The sequence below is a fragment of the Dromiciops gliroides genome, chromosome 1 (assembly GCF_019393635.1).
Source record: "Dromiciops gliroides isolate mDroGli1 chromosome 1, mDroGli1.pri, whole genome shotgun sequence".
Taxonomy (NCBI): Eukaryota; Metazoa; Chordata; class Mammalia; order Microbiotheria; family Microbiotheriidae; genus Dromiciops; species Dromiciops gliroides.
Window position 1 is genome coordinate 688,344,642 of NC_057861.1, and position 20,626 is coordinate 688,365,267.

Consider the following 20,626-nt stretch of genomic DNA (forward strand, 5'->3'; position numbering starts at 1 on the left):
TCTAGGGTTAAATAGAGAGTCTTCAAGAATTTCAGTGATTAAAAAATTCATCATTCTACTGCCAGGCTGGTTCTTGTTTAACAGAAATACATTCCCTCACTAGACCTATACTGAAAGTCTTTCTAGCTTGGTAGGACTGTCCAAAGCTTGCATTTCTCTGACAAAATCTTTGAGAATCAAGGATCACTACCATACCAAGCCAAAACATCAGTGAGGACTTGAGTGACACAGACATACATGAAATATTTTAGACCTCATATGGGGAATTAAAAAAAAATCAACACTAAAGATGTCTCTTCCTCCCCAATATTTCTGTCAATATTTTTCTACCATGGAGAGTTTTATAGTGATAGAGATTTTTTCCCCCAAAAGCATATTTCCTTTAATAAAAAAATCGAGAGGTTGTATTTTATCTACAAAAAAGAACTTGGGGTGCAACTCATGTTAAAACTTTCTTTGTGTGAAAGAGTATATATGAGAAAAGCTAGTGGTGGATGGCATTGGGCTAAACTAATAAACAAGCAGATTCCACTGGAGCTAAGTAGGAAAGACTAATTTGAACTTGGCAAGTCAGGAGCTTGGGTACCAGAAGACAAGAGAGGAAGACATGAGAGGCAGGAACAAATCCATAAGATGTTCCCAAAGTCAAACTGAAGGGCCTGGTTATCCTTCAGGTGAGCTGGATGAACTTGAGTGACCCAAAGAAAAGACAAATCTAGAATGTATTGAGGTTTCATGGTTGATAAGATGGTTGGTGCAGAGGATACTTCAAAGATCTTAGGACCCAGGAAAGCAAAGGAGAGGAGAGGAGAGGAGAAGAGGAAGGAAGGAAGAAAAGAAGAAAAGGAAGGAGGAAACAAACACTTATTAAGCACTTACTATGTGCCATACTGAGTGCTAAGTGCTGGGGATTGCAACATGTTGTTTGTCCTTTGTTCTCTAAGATGACTAATGATATCAAGGGGTGATGTCTTGACTTGCAAGTGAATTGGATTTCAGTGAGGCAGAGCTGTGCAAAATCATCAGACCCACTTTGTCTTCCAGAGTCATCTTAGTCCAGTGGTAAGACAAAGGTTAGGATGACTGGCAATGGCCCAAGATGCAGCTGGAGGCCTTAGTCCTTTAAAGCTAAAGTCTTTCCCAGGTGTTAGTTTGTTTAAGGCAACACCCATTCAGTGATTTAAGGCTAGGTAAGAAATGAGACAAAAGATGACATAGTTTGCCTACTCAAAAAAGAAAATCAAACTGGGAGAGGAAGACCTTCAGGGTTTCTGGCCAGAACAGAAACAATTGCTATTTATACTCACTCTGAGCCATTAAACAATGACCAAGTGAGGCTTATTGGACAATCAATGAGAGCCAAAGTGATTTGGATTGAAGGCATGGTCAAGTAGCTCCATTTGGGTCCCACTGGGCTTACCAAAGCTTGGTTTTCCAGAGCTTTATTTCAAGAAATCATAAATGAAAACTATATGAGATAAAAGAGTTAATTGGTCCAGTTTTTCCAAAACAAAAACAAAACCAATAATAGAATGAATAAATAGAGAAATAAGTGAAAAGACAGTCTTTGCCCTCGAGGCACTCATATTCTAATGGGGGAAGAAGACACCAAAAAAGGAGTTGGAAGGGCAGGGAGGAATAGGGATGAAGGTACCTGATACAGGGGTATGTTTCTGAAGGCATGAACAGAACCAGGAGGGGAATGAAGGCCCCTCTACAAATGGAGGCTTCAGGAGGAGTACACCAGTGGGAGTAAGGGGTAGGCCTTACACAGAGCTGTACCATTCTAAGAAGGATGCTGGGACGGTTGGATGTCACAGGGTGAGGAGGCTCCAGGCCTTAATATTTAATAAAAATATGACAATTTGAAAAGAAGCAAAAGCACATGTCTATGGTCTCACCTTGCTGAGTTCCATCATAATGTTTCCTTTTCTAACTGGAAGTCCTGCACTCTAAGCTGTGATGTGAGCAAAGGATCTGTGATTTTGCCAGTCCAAGGAACTCCCTCCATCAATGGGAAAAAAATAACCTTCTAGGACTTGGAAGATAAGTCTGAGAGAGTTGTTTGGGGCACAGAGCTTAAGTAATTTGTACAGGGTCATATGGTTAGTGAGCATCAGGAGTGGGATTTGAACTAAAACTCTAAGCCTAGCACCCTATCCATTAGGTTGACCATGCTTCTTAGAGCCCATGCAAATGGCACTCTAAATAGGATTCCTTACAGGGAAAATAAGAGATTCTGCTATGATTGGCCTTCACTAATGGTCTTCTACTTGTGGCTACTCATGAACTTTTTTTTTTTTTAAACATGGTGACCAAATTAATGGAGAATGGAAGGAAAAGAATGGCTTCTCATCATCAAACAAGGTTTCCTCTGCATTTAATATCTTTCTCCTGAGACTAGATAATGCTAAAATAAAATCAAATTTAAAAAAAGAAGGGATCTAAATGAGTAATCACGGGCAAAAGTATGAAGTTCAGTTTAGATAAAATACTCAACAGTTCATTGGCCTCAGTAATTCTTATCTGAGACTCTATGATCTGTCAGCCTGGTTGGGGAAAAAAAAAAAACCACCACCAGATAAAAGGCATGCTGGACAGATTTTCCAGCCTTCCCTACTTTTGGCATGGGCTCCAAATGCCACATGAATAATCTTTCCCATAATGCTTCAGGATTTCTGGTGTCCAGAACAAATGAGGAACTAACTGGGGGTGGAGGATGTTATAAAATGAACTCAGATAAATTCCTTCAAATCCTATAAAAACTTTGCTTCAAGTGATGGGTCAAAGTTTGGGTCATTTTGCATGCACATTTCCCCCATCTAAGCTGGAGAGTAAGACATTCCCTGCTGAGAGAGCAACTGATCTGTTTATGGGACGGTTGGGGCATATTTTCTCCAGTTAAGTTCTTATTTTGTTCCAGGGAGATCTGTCTGGATGAGAAAGAGTAGGGTCATTTAGGTGCAATGTCAGCAAATACAAAGACATTAAGCAATGTCCAGAATGGCAGGCTCATCACGTGCCTCAAAGCCAGACTTTTCAGAGAATTGCAGAATTGGAGATCTGGAAGGGACGTCAGCAGCCATCTGGTCCAAAGCATACATGAAAGGGATCTCTGGTATATGACCTACCCACCAAGTGCTTGTCCAGCCTCCACTTAAAGTTAGACTCCAAGGATAGGGAAGCCACCATCTCTTGAATCAGTCTGTTCCACTTTTGGACATCTTGAATTGATAAGGAAGGGTTTCCTGATCTTAAGTCTAAACTGACCTTTTTGCAAGTTTGTTCTACCCTCGGGGGCTAAAGTGAGTAAGGCTTAACCCACCCTCCACATGTCAGGCCTTTAAAGGCTTGAAGAGGGCTATCACATTCCTCCTGAATCCTCAGAACTGAACATGCTAGTTCCTTCAACAGATAGTCATTTGACATAGACTCAAGGCCCTTCACCACTTTCTGAACATTCTAGTTTATTCATGTCCTTCTTATACTTTTTGTATGAAGAATTCAACATAATGCCCTGGATAAGGCAGAGGACAGTGAGACTTTTAGCTGGGGCAAACTAGTAAACTGCTTTGGTTGTCAGAAACAAATCACTCTGAGGGCATTCAGAGTAAAAGAGGCAGAACTACCAAATTTTTTTTAAAAATCAGACTATTCTAAGAAACCATTTGATCCTGGATTTTCTGATGTAATTTCAAGTTGTTGAGAACACTATTTTAAAAGACACATAACAAAAACACATTGCCTCCCTACCTAACCTCTCCCCTTTCTAATCAGTTCCATGTGCTACACTCAAAATCATCTTTCTCCTTTGCTATTAAAAGCTTGTGATTTTCCTCCTGAAACCCTGTGCTTCTGATTATTCACCATCACCCTTATGCCACCTTTCCACCCAAATCTTCTAACGTCCCATTAAAAGCTTCCTTCACCCTGGTCTCTTCTCTCAGCCTTTCTCTCCTTAGAGTCTCCCTATGCTTTTCAGTTAGTGTTTTCCTTCCTCACAAGCATTCCCTAAAGTTTAAGAACTTTCTTATCCTGCGTCTTTTCAGAAAACAATCTCTCTAAAAACATAATGGGAAAACCATCCCACCCACACCTTCATGATTTTAAGGTACGGCTATCCATGCAGCTCTTTCTTGGTTACTAAGTTATACATTCCTTGAACTAAGGCAAGCCTACTTACTTTACGCTTACCATGTCCAATACTTAGTACAACTGTTATTTAACATTAAGATTGCTCTTTACACCTACATGTTAAATACCAGTATCAATTACCAAGAGAAACTTCCCAAGAACTTTTCTGTAGAGAAAGAATGTGGCTGATAGGTCTGAGAGTCTGGACTCACAGGCAGCACTATAGAGAGACAAGAGCATCAGATTTGGAAGTGATTTCAAATCTCTGCTCTGCCACTTCCCATGTGTGTGACCTTGGGTAAGTCATTTAACTTTTCTTGGGCATCCCTTTTCTCACTTGTCAAATGAGTCTTAGACTAGATGATTTCAAAGATCCCTTCTGAGACTAAATGATGATTTTGATCCAGCCATGTAGAGTGAGTACTGACTGACTGACTGACTGATCAGTCATCTTGGGAAATGTGCTCTGCTCCTGTTAGGGTTAGAGTTTCAGCTGGGAATCCCTGGCTCTCTGGAGGTGCAGGAATTGCTTTTATATCTTTCTTCTCTCCTCATGATAGAAGGAAAGCAGTCCAAATTCTTCTAGCAGGTTCATCATGGTATGCTTTCCCCTCATGATTCCCCTTCATTCCATCTTGCTATTCTTGTTCCTGATTCTCCTAGGAGTGGGGTGGACAGAACTAAGGGGCCCATTCACTCCTGAGACCATTGGTTCTTAGGGTTTATGGACAACTTCCCAAAGCAATGATTCCCTCCACAAATGTCCCTGACTTGCAGCTTCTGCTTGGTGACCATTCCATTGTTAGTTTATTGCTATGGGTGTGGGGTACCTCAGAAGTTTTCTGGGGGAAATCAAGGAACCTTCTTATTGAGAAGCTAAACCAAAGGACAGACACACCTAAAGAGACAGGCCCATTGGGTGTGACTGCTGCCTTTGTGGCTTGAGGGGGACAGAGATGGCTTGAGAGATCAGAACTGCCTCTTGCCCAACTTCCTCCAGCCACCAACAGTGGAGGATGGTCCTCCCCCAATAAGGGAACTGTCCACAGTCATATGATCACCTCATGGAACCACCATTGGTCCTCTATAAAACTATCTGCCTGTCTGGAGCTTGAGGAGATAGGTATCTCAGGGAGCCTTGCCTCTGTGTCATGCCTTCTCCCCATGAGAAGTCCAAGGACTTCTCTTTTGTTTTCCTTTCCCTAGCGTCTAAATAGAATATTATTTTATGTGTGCAAGAGGGTGTAATTCTTTAAAGAGGAATTCCTAAGAACCCCTATCCCAACCCCTTCCACCCATTTCCCCCACCACATTATCATACCTCTCCGAGTAGCTTTGTGGAGTCAGACATGGAGTTCTGGACACAGATCTTGCAGAGTCTTACCCATGATGTCTGATCACAGGATACTTAATGTTTACTTTAAAATGTACTTTCTTGCTTACAAATTATTACAAAATTGATCATCTGTACCTTTTTCAATCTTGCAGCCCCCGTGCCAGAACGGATCTCATCCAACAGAGCCTGCCTTGCATCCACAGGATTGCTCGTGGAGTCTGCAGGGAATTTGGATGTTGTCTTTGACACGATGGATACCCTGGAAACAAGAGTGGGCAGTGGTGGCGCTCCAGGTGGGGGTGGAACGTGAAGCTCTTCTTCCCCAGAGGCTGCTGCAGTTTCTTTGGAGAGTGCCACTTCTCGGAAGCTTTGAAGTTCTCCTGAGGCTGAGGATGAGACCTATACAGGAAACAGTTAAGGGAAAAGTGACCAAGTCATTTCTGGACAGTCCAAGTACCCCCTGAAGTTCAAATGGTTCACTGGCACTCAGGCTGAGGAGCCTTGTTTATCCACTGGCTGAAACATCTGGTACTGCACTTTGACATCATTCAACAAGACTGATTATCACATCAAGGATTTGGCAACGACTTCATCTGAGAAAGGCAATCTACTTTTTTTCTGAGAACTCCTCCATCTTGTAACTTTCCTTGGCATGCAAGGACAGCAACTGAGGCTGGCCAGAAGATATTACTCTTGGAAAAAGCCCGTTAGGATTAAAATCCCACTGATCTAACTGGCTGCTTTGCCCTTGGCAATGACTGACATCACTGTGCAGGCAAATTTATTGGATTCCTCAGTCCTTTAAGGAAAAACGACTGGCATTTATGTTGCACCTTTATAAGTCTCTATTTCTCTCATGTTCTTACAGGACCAGGTTGAGTAGTTGAGCTTTGGAAACTGTGTTACCTTGTTCAGGTCACCAGGAGGGACACTACAGAGTAATTAATAATTGTTCATATTTACTGGCGTTTTACAGTTTACAAACTGCTTGGCTCACATCAGTGTGAAGTTGTGGGGAAAAGCCTTGGGCTTGGAGTTGTAACGATTGGAATGATGCCACCTGCTGGAGACTTACTATAGAAAAGCCCCGCCATGAAAGGAAGGTCTTTGAGGGCAAGGCCATGCGGCTTTTCTTTGGCGTCAGGAAGTGACATTGGTTAGTGGGAGGAAGAAGGAAGAGCCGGGTGCTCTGCCTCGCTCTCTTTCCTTTGGACTCTGGTGGAGAGCGGAGCTAGAAATGTGCTCTCCCTTTAATAGATACATGAATGTAGGCCTTTCTCTCTCTCTTTACCAAATTCTTATTCTCCTTAATAAATGCTTAAAAGCCTAACTTTTGCTAAAGCTTACAATTTATTGGCGACCACTCATTAGATATTTTAGACAGTTTAGCTAGAATTTTAGCCCTTAACAGAGTCAAGAGAAACCTGGGTTCAAAACCCACCTCTGACCCTTAGGAGTTGTGTGATCATCAGTGACAAATTGTTAAAGCTTTCTGAACCTCAGTTTCCTCATCTTGGAAATGAATATAATATAACACTTATCTTTCAGCATTGTTTTGAGGTCTAAAGGTAGGAAAACCTTATATCTCTAAGAGCCTGCTATTATTATGATTAATCTTGTGATGTAAGTAGTAGTTCTGTGGTTCAATGGAAAGAATGAAGGATTTGGTGTGTAAAGGTCTGCAATTGAATGACGGCTCTGCTATATCCTATCACTGTGACCTTGGGCAAGCATTCATGCTTTTGGGCCTCGGTTTGCTTATCTGTAAAATAAGAGGTGTTTAGGGCTGGCACTTAGCATAGTTCCTGGTGCACAGTTAATAAATGTTCACTGACTGACTAGATTAGATGATCTCTAAAGTACGTTCTAGCTCTAAATTCTCTAAATCCTTTGCTAATACTTGTCATCTGCATTACAATACTTGGGGAATTGAAGTTCAGAGATGTTATGTGACTTGGCTAGTTACCCAGGTAGCAAGTGAATGAATCAGGCTCTAATCAGATAACATACATACAATGCTTTGCAAACCTTAAACCCTATGTAAATGCGGACTGCTGCTGCTACCACTACCACAATCACTACTGCCACCACTACTAGGTTATTACACCTACACCACCACCACACCTATGGCTTCAGCATCTTCAATGAAGGAGACATTTTCAGGGATAGATAATTGTGTCCTGATGATTATAAGTCCCTTGAAGGCAGAGATAGTGTCTTATTTTTATTTCTATGTCTCCCTCTCCTCACTAGTGTCCAACAGTACAGTGCTCTGCACATACTAAACACTTAATAAACATTGGGTGGAATGAATACATGAATGAGGTCAGTGGCCATTGCTTCTAACCTTCATAAACCTCTACCAGCTGCTCCACTTTAGGTGGGTGATCCTTTAAGTGCCCGTGATATCAATCAGTGGAAATACCCTTGAGGCTCATTGGTGTCAGGGTACTGTAACAAAATTCTCTCTAGTAGAGTACTCTCCAATAAACTGTAATTAAGTAGCATCTGGCTAACAATCCAGGGGTAATTGGGCTCATTAACTCATTGGGAAAATTAGACTCACTGACTTATTTATTCTCACATATCTAGTACCTTAAATGAGAGAAAACAAAAAGGCACAAGATAGTCTGTGTACCATTTAAGCTATAACTGTAAGGAAAGACAATGGTATAACCATAGGCCCATATTTAACAAAGTTACTGAAAGGTGGAGGAGTGATTTCAGTACTTCCTGAAAAGAAGTGGAATGAAAAATAATATCTTTTGCCTCTTTTTGAGGTAATATGCACTTAACAAATGTTCAAATCTGGACTAATCCATCACTCACTGGGTGTTGTGTGTGAAGCCTTTCTGAGCCTCTGTTTCCTCATTTATAGAACAGGAATAAACAGATATGTACTATCTGCCTCACAGGGCTGTTGTGAGGATGAAATGATGTAAGATTTTTGAAGTTCTTCATAAATTAAAATTTCCTAGGGACACAGAATTAAAGGTGGAAGATTTTACCTCACCCAAATTCCTCAATTTACAAAGGAGGAATAGGAGGCTAATCTCCCAAGGCTGAACAAGAGATCAGTTGAATAAGTATTTATTATTCACCTGCCATGAATCAGACACTGTGTTAGGCACTGGGAATACAAAAATGAAATAGAAATAGTTCTTGCCCTTGACGACATATACAGAGACTAAATAGGCAGGTAGATGGTGTACTGTGGAGTCATGAAGACCTATATTCAAATTCTGCCCCAGACATTTACTCGTTGTGTGACCCTACATAAGTCACTTATGTGTTCAGTGCCTCAGTTTCCTCATGTGTGAAATGGGAATAATAATAGCACTAACTTCACAGGGTTTACATATGTAAAGTGCTTTGTAAAGCTTAAAAAGTGTCATATAAATACCACTACTACTATTATTACTATTATAATCGTTATTGTTACTAAATAAAAAAACATATACAAGGTAGAGGGAAGACACTTGCAGGTGGAGCTGGAAAACAGGAAATACTTAATATAGAAGGTATCTCTCTCTCTCTTTTTTGAAATGTTGTTATTAACTTCTTAAAAACATCATCATAGTTTCCCCCAGTATTTCTTCCTTTTCCCTTTCCCTTAGAGCCATCCTATATAACAAATAGTATTTTTTAAAGACAAAAATAAAAGGGAAAAAACATCAATCAGTATAACCAATCAACACACTGAAAAGTGTGGACCTCCTGCCTCTTTGAAGGGGTGGAAAGGGGTGGTTGAGAATATTCTCTTATAGCACTTCTTTCCAGCCATTATAATTTTGCAACATGCACTTCTGATAGTTTTGTTTGTGGCTATTCTCTCCCTTTACATTGCTGTACTTATTGTGTATATTGTTTTCTTGACTGTGTTATTGTGGCCTGTTTTTCATTCTCCAAAAGGACCAATGACATCAAAGGAGTGATGTCTTGACTTGCAAGTGAATTGGATTTCAGTGAGGCAGAGCTGTGCAAAGTCATCAGCCTCACTCTCTCCTCTAGAGTCAAAGGAATCCAGTGGCAAGACATAGGTCAAGATGACTGGCAGTGACCCAATATGGGGAGACCTTGGCCTTTTTAAGCTAACATCTTTCCCAGGTCCTAGTTTGTCTGAAGCAACACCCATTCGGCAGTAAAAAGCTAGGTAAGAATGTAGCCAAGGGAGGAAGTGCTTTTGAACTCTTCTTCCTCCCTGAGAGAACAGTTCTCTGACCTTCCTCTTGGTCACTTTCCTAGAACCAAATAAAAGACTACTTTAATTCTTAAAAAAAAAATGTAGCCAAAAGATGGCCTAGTTTGCCTACACAAAAGAATCAATCTTGGAGGGGAAGACCCTCAGTGTTTCTGGCCTGAACAGAAAACAATTGCTATTTACACTCATTCTGAGCCATTAAAATTCAAACAATGAACAAGTGATGCTATGGCTGGGACCTATTATTGGTCAATCAGTGAGAGCCAGAGTGATTTGGGTTTAAAGGCACAGTCAAGTTGCTCCATTTGAATCCCAATGGACTTTATCAAAGCCTGGTTTTCTAGGACTATATTTCAAGAGATCATAAATGAAAACTGGGGGCCATCTCCAGTTGTCCTGATGTATATCTTGCTACTGGACCCAGATGGTTCCAGAGTAGAGAGAGTGAGACTGGTGACTTTGCACAGCCCTCCCTTACTTAAATCCAATTCACCGTAAGTTATGACATCACCGTGATGTCATGGTCCTCTTCGAGAATGAAGGACAAAGCAACAAATGAAAACTACATGACACAAAAGAGTTAATTGTCTCAGACTTTAAGAAAAAAAATGAAAGAATAAATAATTAGGGAAGAAAAAAAATCTAGCCCCTAAACCCAAGATATCTTGCTAAGTATAAGCGACCACAATTTATATTCCTTTGGACAGAGCACCCACATGTGAGGATACCATTCCCCACAATGACAGAGGGAGAAGCAGGCTCTTGAAAGAAGGGAGAGATTCTAAGAGGGGAAGATAAAGATGGAATAAATTCCAAGCATAGGGGACTACTAGTGCAAAGACATGGACATGGGAGATAGAGTGTTGTATGTGAGGAACAGCAAGAAGACCGGTTTGGCTGGGCCATGAAGTGTGGGAAGGAGTGTGATGCGGCTGGGAAGATAGGTTGGGAGTCAGGTTGTGAATACTGTGAAATCAAGAAGAACAACAACATGTAATAAAGGATAAAGCCATATTCAAACTCAGGTCCTTTGAGAGGTAGTGTGGGCAGGGAACAGCACTAGGAATCAGAAAGACCAGAGTTTGAATTCTGCCTCAGACACTAGCTGTATGACTTTAGGCAAGTCACTTAACTTGCTTGGGCCTCTGTTTCATTATCTATAAAGATGAGGAGGTTGAACTGGATGGCCTCTAAAGTCCCTTCAAGCTCTAGATCTATGAGCCAAGGAACCCAGATCCATCTCTTTCCAAGTATCATGTTAAATGGAAGGGGTCATCTCATCCTCTTCATCATTACATTCTAAACTCATTCTCCCCTACATCTTTGTAAGGCAAGATGGAGGAAAAGAATATTATTTTGGCTTTAGAGATTTGGAAGTATCAGCACCATTGGGGTGGAGTGGCTATTGTAGGAAACTTTGGGGGTGGAGGGAGGAAGTGTCACCAGATGAAAAACTGTGAGAACCACTATTCAAATGAACTATTGGTCTTTGCAGCCTAGAAAGCCCATAAATTTGACTTTCACTCTGGGCCACACCTAATCCAAAGGGCAATTAGAATTCAAAGACTTCTTTCAACCAACAAATGAATTGTTTCAAACTGAAACTTAACCCCTAATAGACCAAATACAGTTAGACCAAAATCAGTCACCTCACACTCCATAAGAGTCTGACATGAGTTCCTCAGATCTGCACCCACAATTCCACTGTCTTCCTTGTGCCTTACTGCTTAAAGAAGGCAGTGGGACACAGCTTTGTTCAACTACATTCCTCAGTGCTCTTGTTTTCAATTCATTATTTATTATGTTCTATCATCAGACATGCTACTCTAAGTGTACTTAAGCTTTTTTTGGATTCTCTGTGATCTCTCCCAATTTAATTAGAAAGCTCAGGAGTAGGGAATCACATCTTCACATTCTCTCTTATCCCTCATGGTCTCTCATAGTCTTGAATGATTCTGCATGTATAACTCCATTTCTTTCTGTATAATGATGTTCTTTGGAGAGTTTAAGAAAGTTGTTAGCTTGGTATAGTTTTATGTACCCAGTAGGTATTCTGTAAATGCTTGTTAATTAACATTGTTAGTTGAGTCCTGCCTTGCTGTGATCCCATATGGGATTTTCTTGGTAAAGATACTGGAGTGGTTTACCATGGTCACACAGCTAGTGAGCATCTTAGGCAGAATTTGAACTCGGGTCTTCCTGACTCCAGGCCCAGCACTTTAGTTACCTAGCTGCCTCAGTAATGAATACTACTGGATAACTATTAGGGGAAAGTTCCTTTAATCTTCTTAATTCATTTCAAAAGACAATGTGCAAGGCAGGGGGACATATAGCCTGAGGGAGAGTATTGCAAAGAGTCAACTTCCCCCAGGCCTTCACATTCTCTTTTCTGGGCCAATCAACAAACATTTATGAAGCCCTTATCAAGTGTCCAGCACTGTGCTAAGTAAGCACTGCACACACAAAGAAAGACACACAGTGTCTCTGTTCTCAAAAAGCTCACATCCTAATAGGGGAGGTGGGGAGGGGGGAGGCTAACATGAAAAGAACTATGTACAGGAGAGATATACACGAGTATATCTGTAGATGTAAATGAAAGTCGATGGGATGCATGGAAGATCATCTCAGACAAGATGGCACTAGCAGGGGCAGCTAGATGGCGCAGTGGATAGAAGCACTGGCCCTGGAGTCAGGAGTACCTGAGTTCAGATCCGGCCTCAGACACTTAACACTTACTAGCTGTGTGACCCTGGGCAAGTCACTTAACCCCAATTGCCTCACTAAAAAAAAAGAAAGAAAAAAGATGGCACTAGCAGCATAAAAGCCTTCTGATGAAGAAGGTAAGATTTGAGCTGAGGCTTGAAAGAAGTCAGGAAAAACAGCAGAAAAAAAGGAGGGAGAACACTGAGTTTTGGAGTGGGCTTGGGAGGGGCAGCCAATGAAAAGGCTCAGGGTTGGGACGTAGAGTGACCCAGCAAGGAGGCCAGTTAATATCATAGACTGCTTGGAGAGGAGTAAAATATAAGACTGGAAAACTAAGAAGGGATCACTTGTGAAGGAGCTAAATGACCAATAGAATGACATAGTCAGAATTGAGCTTTAGGAAAATCACCTCAGCAGCTGATTGGAGGAAAGACCAGCATAGGGACAGACTTGAAGTTGGGAGAGCAATTAGGTTACTGAAACAGTTCAAGAGAGCTGTGTGGAGAAAAGGTGGCAACCAATCAGCTATGTGGGGTGAGAAGTAGGAGTCCAGCGGGCATTTCTCATTTACCTGAATACAAAGAAGGACAAAGCTTCCAGGGCTCAGTGATTCTTCTTCAAAGGACCTCCCTCAAAGGGGCAGCTAGATGGCACAGTGGATAAAGCACTGGCCTTGGATTCAGGAGGACCCGAGTTCAAATCTGACCTCAGACACTTGACACTTACTAGCTGTGTGACCTTTCACTGCCCTGAAAACAAACAAACAAAACAACAAAGGATCTCCCTCCTCCCTCTATCAGAATGAATGTATTGAATTTCTGGAAAAGTGGGAAGTAAAAGTAATTCCACAATTAACAGACATCAAACAATAAGCATTTATGAATCCTCTACTCTGTGCCAACCGCTGTGATAGGTGCTGGAGAATTAGAGGACTAAAAGAGAACAGTCTTTGCCCAAGGGGAGATGTGTGTCTGAAGATAAACACTAACACAGAAAAGTGTTATTCAAGCCTGGAAGTCATGAGGGGAAATGGGAGGTCCAGAGTTCTCTAGGAATATCTGATACTCTGTGTCCTGATGTCATGCGCTAGCCATCTTCGATCATAATTGGAACAAACTCCCTTCCCAACTCCTGCTCAGAGTTTCCTTTACTTTATTCCAGATCGGTCTGTCTGGGTCCCTTCAGCTGCTGGTCCCCTCCCAAAGTACCTTGTATTTATTCTGTATCTACTTCTTGGAAAGAAGGTCATCCCAAGGGTATGCTAGGAGTTGTCCTTTTGGTTGACTATGTGTGCAGGTCTGGTCTCTTCTCTCAGCCTTTATCTCCTTAGAGTCTCCCTATGCTTTTCAGTTAGTGTTTTCCTTCTTCACAACCATTATCTAAAGTTTAAGAACTTTCTTATCCTGAGTCTTTTCAGAAAACAATCTCTCTAAAAACATAATGGGAAAACCACCCAACCGACACCTTCATGATTTTAAGGTACAGCTATCCATGCAGCTCTTTCTTTCTTCTTCTTCTTCTTTCTTTCTTTATTTTTGTGGGGCAATGAGGGTTAAGCGACTTGCCCAGGGTCACACAGCTACTAAGTGTCAAGTGTCTGAGCCCGGATTTGAACTCAGGTCCTCCTGAATCCAGGACCCATGCTTTATCCATTGCGCCACCTAGTCCCCCTCCCCCAACCCCCTATGCAGCTCTTTCTTGGCAACTGTTATATATTCCTTGAACTAAGGCAAGCCTGCTTACCTTATGCTTACAATGTCCAATACTTAGTACAACTAGTAATTAACATTAAGACTGCTCTTTACACCTACATGTTAAATACTAGTATCAATTACCAAGAGAAACTTCCCAAGAACTTTTCTGTAGAGAAAGAATGTGGCTGATAGGTCTGTGAGTCTGGACTCACAGGCAGCACTATAGAGAGACAGGAGCATAAGATTTAGAAGTGATTTCAAATCTCTGCTCTGCCACTTCCCATGTGTGTGACCTTGGGTAAGTCATTTAACTTTTCTTGGGTATCCCTTTTCTCACTTGTCAAATGAGTCTTAGACTAGATGATTTCAAAGATCCCTTCTGAGACTAAATGATGATTTTGATCCAGCCATGTAGAGTGAGTACTGACTGACTGACTGACTGACTGATCAGTCATCTTGGGAAATGTGCTCTGCTCCTGTTAGGGTTAGAGTTTCAGCTGGGAATCCCTGGCTCTCTGGAGGTGCAGGAATTGCCTTTATATCTTTCTTCTCTCCTCATGATAGAAGGAAAGCAGTCCAAATTCTTCTAGCAGGTTCATCATGGTATGTTTTTCCCCTCATGATTCCCCTTCATTCCATCTTGCTATTCTTGTTCCTGATTCTCCTAGGAGTGGGGTGGACAGAACTAAGGGTCCATTCACTCCTGAGATCATTGGTTCTTAGGGCTTATGGACAACTTCCCAAAGCAATGATTCCCTCCACAAATGTCCCTGACTTGTAGCTTCTGCTTGGTGACCATTCCATTGTTAGTTTATTGCTATGGGTGTGGGGTACCTCAGAAGTTTTCTGGGGGAAATCAAGGAACCTTCTTATTGAGAAGCTAAACCAAAGGACAGACACACCTAAAGAGACAGGCCCATTGGGTGTGACTGCTGCCTTTGTGGCTTGAGGGGGACAGAGATGGCTTGAGAGATCAGAACTGCCTCTTGCCCAACTTCCCCCAGCCACCAACAGTGGAGGATGGTCCTCCCCCAATAAGGGAACTGTCCACAGTCAGATGATCACCCCATCAGACCACCGTGGTTCTCTATAAAATATCTGCCTGTTGGGGCAGCTAGGTGGCACAGTGGATAGAGCACTGGCCCTGGAGTCAGGAGGACCTGAGTTCAAATCTGGCCTCAGACACTTGACACTTACTAGCTGTGTGACCCTGGGCAAGTCACTTAACCCCAACTGCCTCACTAAAATATATGTGTGTGTGTGTGTGTGTGTGTGTGTGTGTATGTGTATATATATCTATATGTATATCTGCCTGTCTCGAGCTTGAGGACATAGGTATCTCAGGGAGACTTCCCTCTGTGCCATGCCTTCTCCCCATGAGAAGAAGTCCAAGGACTTCTCTCTTGGTTTCCTTTCACTAGCGCCTAAATAAAATATTATTTTATTCTAATTGGATTTGTGTGCAAGAGGGTGTAATTCTTTAAAGAGGAATTCCTAGGAACCCAGAGTTCTCTAGGAATATCTGATACTCTGTGTCCTGATGTCATGCGCTAGCCATCTTCAATCATAATTGGAACAAACTCCCTTCCCAACTCCTGCTCAGAGTTTCCTTTACTTTATTCCAGATCGGTCTGTCTGGGTCCCTTCAGCTGCTGGTCCCCTCCCAAAGTACCTTTTATTTATTCTGTATCTACTTCTTGGAAAGAAGGTCATCCCAAGGGTATGCTAAGAATTGTCCTTTTGGTTGACTATGTGTGCAGGCTCAGCATGCAAGTGCTTTGGGGATAGACAACATGCTCCTTTTTCCTGACGTGTGGTGACTTGGCACCACGAAGAAATGTCACTTTGGAATGATGAAGAAAATGGTCTTTCTGTTAACATACAGTCTGTCTTGCTTTTTCCCTATCCCAATCAACCATTACACTGAGGCAGCAGTTTTTGCTCCCCAAGTCTCTCCTAGAATTTACCTCAACCCATGGTATCCTTCTATACATTCCTTGAGAACCTCTCTGTCTCTCCCAGGATGGGGAGGAAAACAAGACATCTTTTTGGTTTTTTTTTTGTTTGTTGGTGAGGCAATTGGGGTTAAGTGACTTGCCCAGAGTCACACAGCTAGTAAGTGTTAAGTGTCTGAAGCCATATTTGAACTCAGGTCCTCCTGACTCCATGGCCCGTGCTCTATCCACTATGCCACCTAGCTGCCCCAAGACATCTTTTCAAAGCTACAATTCTCAGAATCCACTCAGGGAGTACATTCAATTGCAGGGAGGTTGGATCTGAATAACCTATTCTACTAATACACAGACATGTCTCTTTTGATAAAATGTAAGTTTCTTGAGAGTAGGAACTGTTATGTCTTTGTTTTTGTATCCCTAACACCTAGCACAGTGCCTCGTACTAGTTGCTAAATAAACTTGTCAATTGATGCTTATTGATTGGTAGAACAATCCTTCCCCCCCCCCACCCCAGACTGAGCTCATTAGTCTAGGTACTGGGAGGAAGGAAGTCCTTGAAGCTCTGAAGGGCTGTATCATGAAAGGCTACATAGTCCATTGTTTATCTTTGGGCAGGGGAGGGATGCATTCAGCCTGCATAGACCCAAGAAGAGAGAATGCTGTAGCCAGAGTGACCTTCATTATGTGTCCAGATTCTCTTCCCTCCATTCCTCTCGGTTGTTCTGTAGCATCTACCTTAGAATATGCCCAAGATAATCCACAAAATATCATTTTATTCAGACACACTGTTATTTTATAATACATGAAGAGTTGCTCTTTCCTTACCTTCTTCAGGCTGCTGGCACCACTGTGACCTCTGATTGCTGCTAATAGGGCTGACCTTTCACTCTCAGGCTCCACGTATGAGGGTTTCTTTAGACTTCCCTCTGGGCTATGTTCTGCAGTCTAGAATATTAATATGTTTCAATAGATTTTATTCAATGGTTAGAAAATGTTTACAAGGGCTCAAAAGAAAATCAATCACCAAATCCTTGTTGGGGCTGATGTAATTGGTTTTTCCTCCCCCCTCTAATTATTACCTGTTGGATTATATTAAACCATTTCTCCAAGTTGCACCACTAAAATCCTGTTTTTCTAATGACCTTTAACTACTGACAGTCACATGCTTAAAGGTGAGGTATTCAGCATTAATTTCAATTACTTTCTTCTTAACATGTTCCTATTTCTCTTACTTCCCTTCCTGGTATAGAAAGATGCCACTGTATAACATATAGCATTTACAGAATTATAAGGAGCTCTTGAATAATACAACAGAGCTAGATGGTTAACAGAAATTCTTTCATTCTCACATCCCCAGGTTTGAAAAACTTCTGTCATTTAGTCAAGCTCAGGACTGCACCCTAAAAGGCTTGGAAGCCTGGTGATCCTGCCTCGGTATCACGAAGAAGCAGCTTTGTAAAGTGTCCTACTGACCTTCCCCTCTGCTTCCAGTGCCAGAGAGAAGGAAATTATATTTCACTCAGCCTCCTCTCTTGGCAGTTTAGAGGTATGTAGAAGAGAGTCCTGGGCAAGGGGCAGGGAGCCATGAATTAAAAACTAGCCTTAGACACTTACTAGTGGTGTGGCCCTGGGCAAGTCACTTAACTCCTGCTCATCTCAGTTTCCTTATCTTTAAAATGAAGATATAATAACACCTCCCTCCCAAGGTTATGAGAATACAATTAGGAAATATTTGTAAAGCCCTCTGCTAGCCTTAAGAATGCTATATAAATGTTAGCTATTATTATTATAAATACTATTGTTATCAATGTCTTTAGTCACCTACTTAGTGGGGGAATCTGGTTCAAATTAGGAGGAAAATAATAGCAATTATACATAGATGTTGCCTGTCTATACTATCTATACCTCTACCTCTTTTCTAGGCTCAGAGAAGTTAAGCATAGCATGGCTATAATGCTAACTTTGTTTAGCAGATAGAGAACTGGTCTGGAAGCTAAGAAAACCTGGGTACAAGCCCTGTCCCTTATGCACACTGGCTACATGACCACAAGTCACTCAACTTTTCAGTGCTCTAAGAAACTCTCAGACCATGAGCTGAGTCATCAAGAAGGTGTCAACCTGCTCTGGTGGAAGGAGTTACCTCATCCAGGAGTTCCCTGTTTCAATGAAATCACAGGTAGACCCCCTTTCCCTGACAGGAGCAGCAGGCACAAAATTTAATGTTGGTATGTAGAGCTGATAATACCCCACATCTTGTATCCCCAAACCAACCCTTTCCTTTACCTTTCGAAGTTTTTCCTTTCCTCCTGCTGTCTGAATGGCTTCCATCAAAGCACTGTGAAGGGAAGTGTCTTTGGGTGCTGGTTTTTGGACAATGGGTTTGAATTTCTTCTTGGGCCCGAATACAGTGGCTTGTAGAGGACTCTCAAGTTCATTGTCATGAGCAGAGAAGGCATCTGATCTATCTTCCCTTTTCAAAACATCCTGGCTGCTTTCACCTGCAGCATTCCAATCATCGTTCTTGACACAAGGCCATTTAGTGGTGCCTGAAGTAGTGCCATTGGAGGTTTGGAATCCTGGTGACCTTGCTGGGAGAGAAGAATTTGTATTGTCTGTCTTGCATTTTGGGTCACAGACAGGACTGGTCTTTTGGTGACTGTAGATGTGTTTTCCATTGTAACCACAAACTTGTTCTACAGAATAATCAGTATTGGGGGAAGATTTACTTAATGATTCACTAATGCTTTGTTTGTAGTTGTCTGCAGAACCATCTTGAGCAGGGGGCTTGATATTTGCTCCTCTATTTTCCATCTCAGAAGGGGCTCCAATGGTAGTTTTATTTGATTCCTTTCCATGGCCAACCCAACAATCAGAGTATGACCTTTTGGGATCATTTTTAAATGTTTTTGTTATGGGATGTGTGCTATTTATTAGATTCTCCTTCTCAGGAGGAGGTGCTAAGTCTTGTCCGAGCTTCTGGCCTTCCCATCTACTTTGATTTCTTTCATTCTTGCTAAGGGAACTAGTTTTGACTGGAGGAGTTTCCATACGTTTTGCAATTGCAGAGGCAACATATTGGCTTGATGTTCTCCTCTGAGGCTTAAGAAAAGAGAGCACTTCTCCAGTAGGGTTAGCTGGTGGTGCTTTTGCCTGAGCTGTGGTGGTAACTGATGTAGTAGGTAGCTTGCTTTTGTCCAGCTCTGAATTATTTTCACCTACTTTGTGGGCATCTTGCTGTGATGGTTTTAGCTTTGGGTCCAAGAATTCTGGTTCTGCTTTGAGTTTAGTTTCTTTATGGGGTTGTTTTAATGGCAGAGTAGCTGTGGATCTTTTAGCATAGTCTATGGGCCCATCAGGATGTCTCTCTATGGAGTTTGACCTCCAGAATTCCTTTACTTTCCCAATGGGAAGTGTCTCCATTTCACTAACAGAAGGTATCAAGGTGCTCTTCTTCCCATCAACATGTGGGCTAACTAGATTGCCTAATTCATCAATCTTAATGGCACCAGTTGAGAGGGATACTCCCCTGTCATAGCATTTCATCTCTGATTTTGGTGGAACAATTTTATAGGTTGTGAGGCCAGCTTTGGGTCCTACTGGGTTTTGGTAATACCTTGAAGATGACACTATGAGATCATTTTTATGATTGGTTTGCTTTTCCATCATCAGTTCTGAAATCATATTCTTAGTCACGTGGGATCTTTGAATGCCATTTAATTCATGACCCTGATTGTTGTTCTCCTTCAAATACAACTCACCTCTTTGAGGCTTAGGGGTAGAAGAAGCCACTCTGGGCTTTAGTTCACTTGGACAAATATTTTTGCAGTTGTTGGGTGGTGCCAAGTCCTTTTCTTTGTTTATCTCACGCGAAGAAATATAGGATTCAAACACATTCTCCCTCTTTTTCACATGTAGATGGCTGGCTTTTGCCTTGTAGGACTGGTCATACATTGGGCCCTCAGTTACATAGGCTGCTTTGCTAGCCACATGTTCCATATCAAAAGAACCTGCATTATTGTTTTTATTGATCAAAGTCCCCACATCAACGGGATCATCTAAGACTTCTCCTATAAATGTCACTGGAATTGTGTAAGCATCATCTTTAGGGACTCTGACCTCTCGTCCATGGGAGTTGGGCACACCATTTGTGGAGTCTGTTAAAGAGTTGGTATCTGTTTCATAACTGTCTTCCATTTCTGAAAAAAAAAACATACAAAGGAAAATTCTCTCAAATTGGCCCCAGTGGTAGAGTTCCTATGCCAATTCTTTAGTGTAATCATAACCATGAGCTTGGTTCCCTTTGGTAACGTTTGTGGAAGATATTTACATACATTTACAAGTCATTCCAGTTTACAATCTACATATAACCTGGGCCAGATTCTCATCTTACATAATATGATGAGAAAGCCGTTGGCACTTTACGATGTTTCCAGGTGAGGTGCTTAGTTAAAACAACATTCTGCCATTGTTTTTACAGTCAAAAAATAGTTTTCTAAATCTGAACCCCTTGTTTAAACAGCTTTAGAGCATCAACATTCAAAGTTCATTTTAGGTTTCTACCTCCTGGTTCCTCATACAATATCAAAAACAAAGCAAGATAAGA

The 20,626-nt window shown here is 41.7% G+C and overlaps 1 protein-coding gene across 1 annotated transcript in view; it reads right to left on the minus strand.

Annotated features, from left to right (window-relative positions):
- Positions 1-20,626, minus strand: part of COBL (cordon-bleu WH2 repeat protein) — a 366,578-nt gene that overhangs the window by 16,741 nt on the left and 329,211 nt on the right. Inside the window, exons 15-17 of the mRNA XM_043972590.1 lie at positions 18,307-20,219; positions 16,849-16,968; positions 5,606-5,869 (exon numbers count right to left, since the gene is read on the minus strand). Of these exons, the coding sequence (XP_043828525.1) occupies positions 5,606-5,869; positions 16,849-16,968; positions 18,307-20,219 (2,297 nt within the window). The remainder of the gene's footprint in view (positions 1-5,605; positions 5,870-16,848; positions 16,969-18,306; positions 20,220-20,626) is intronic.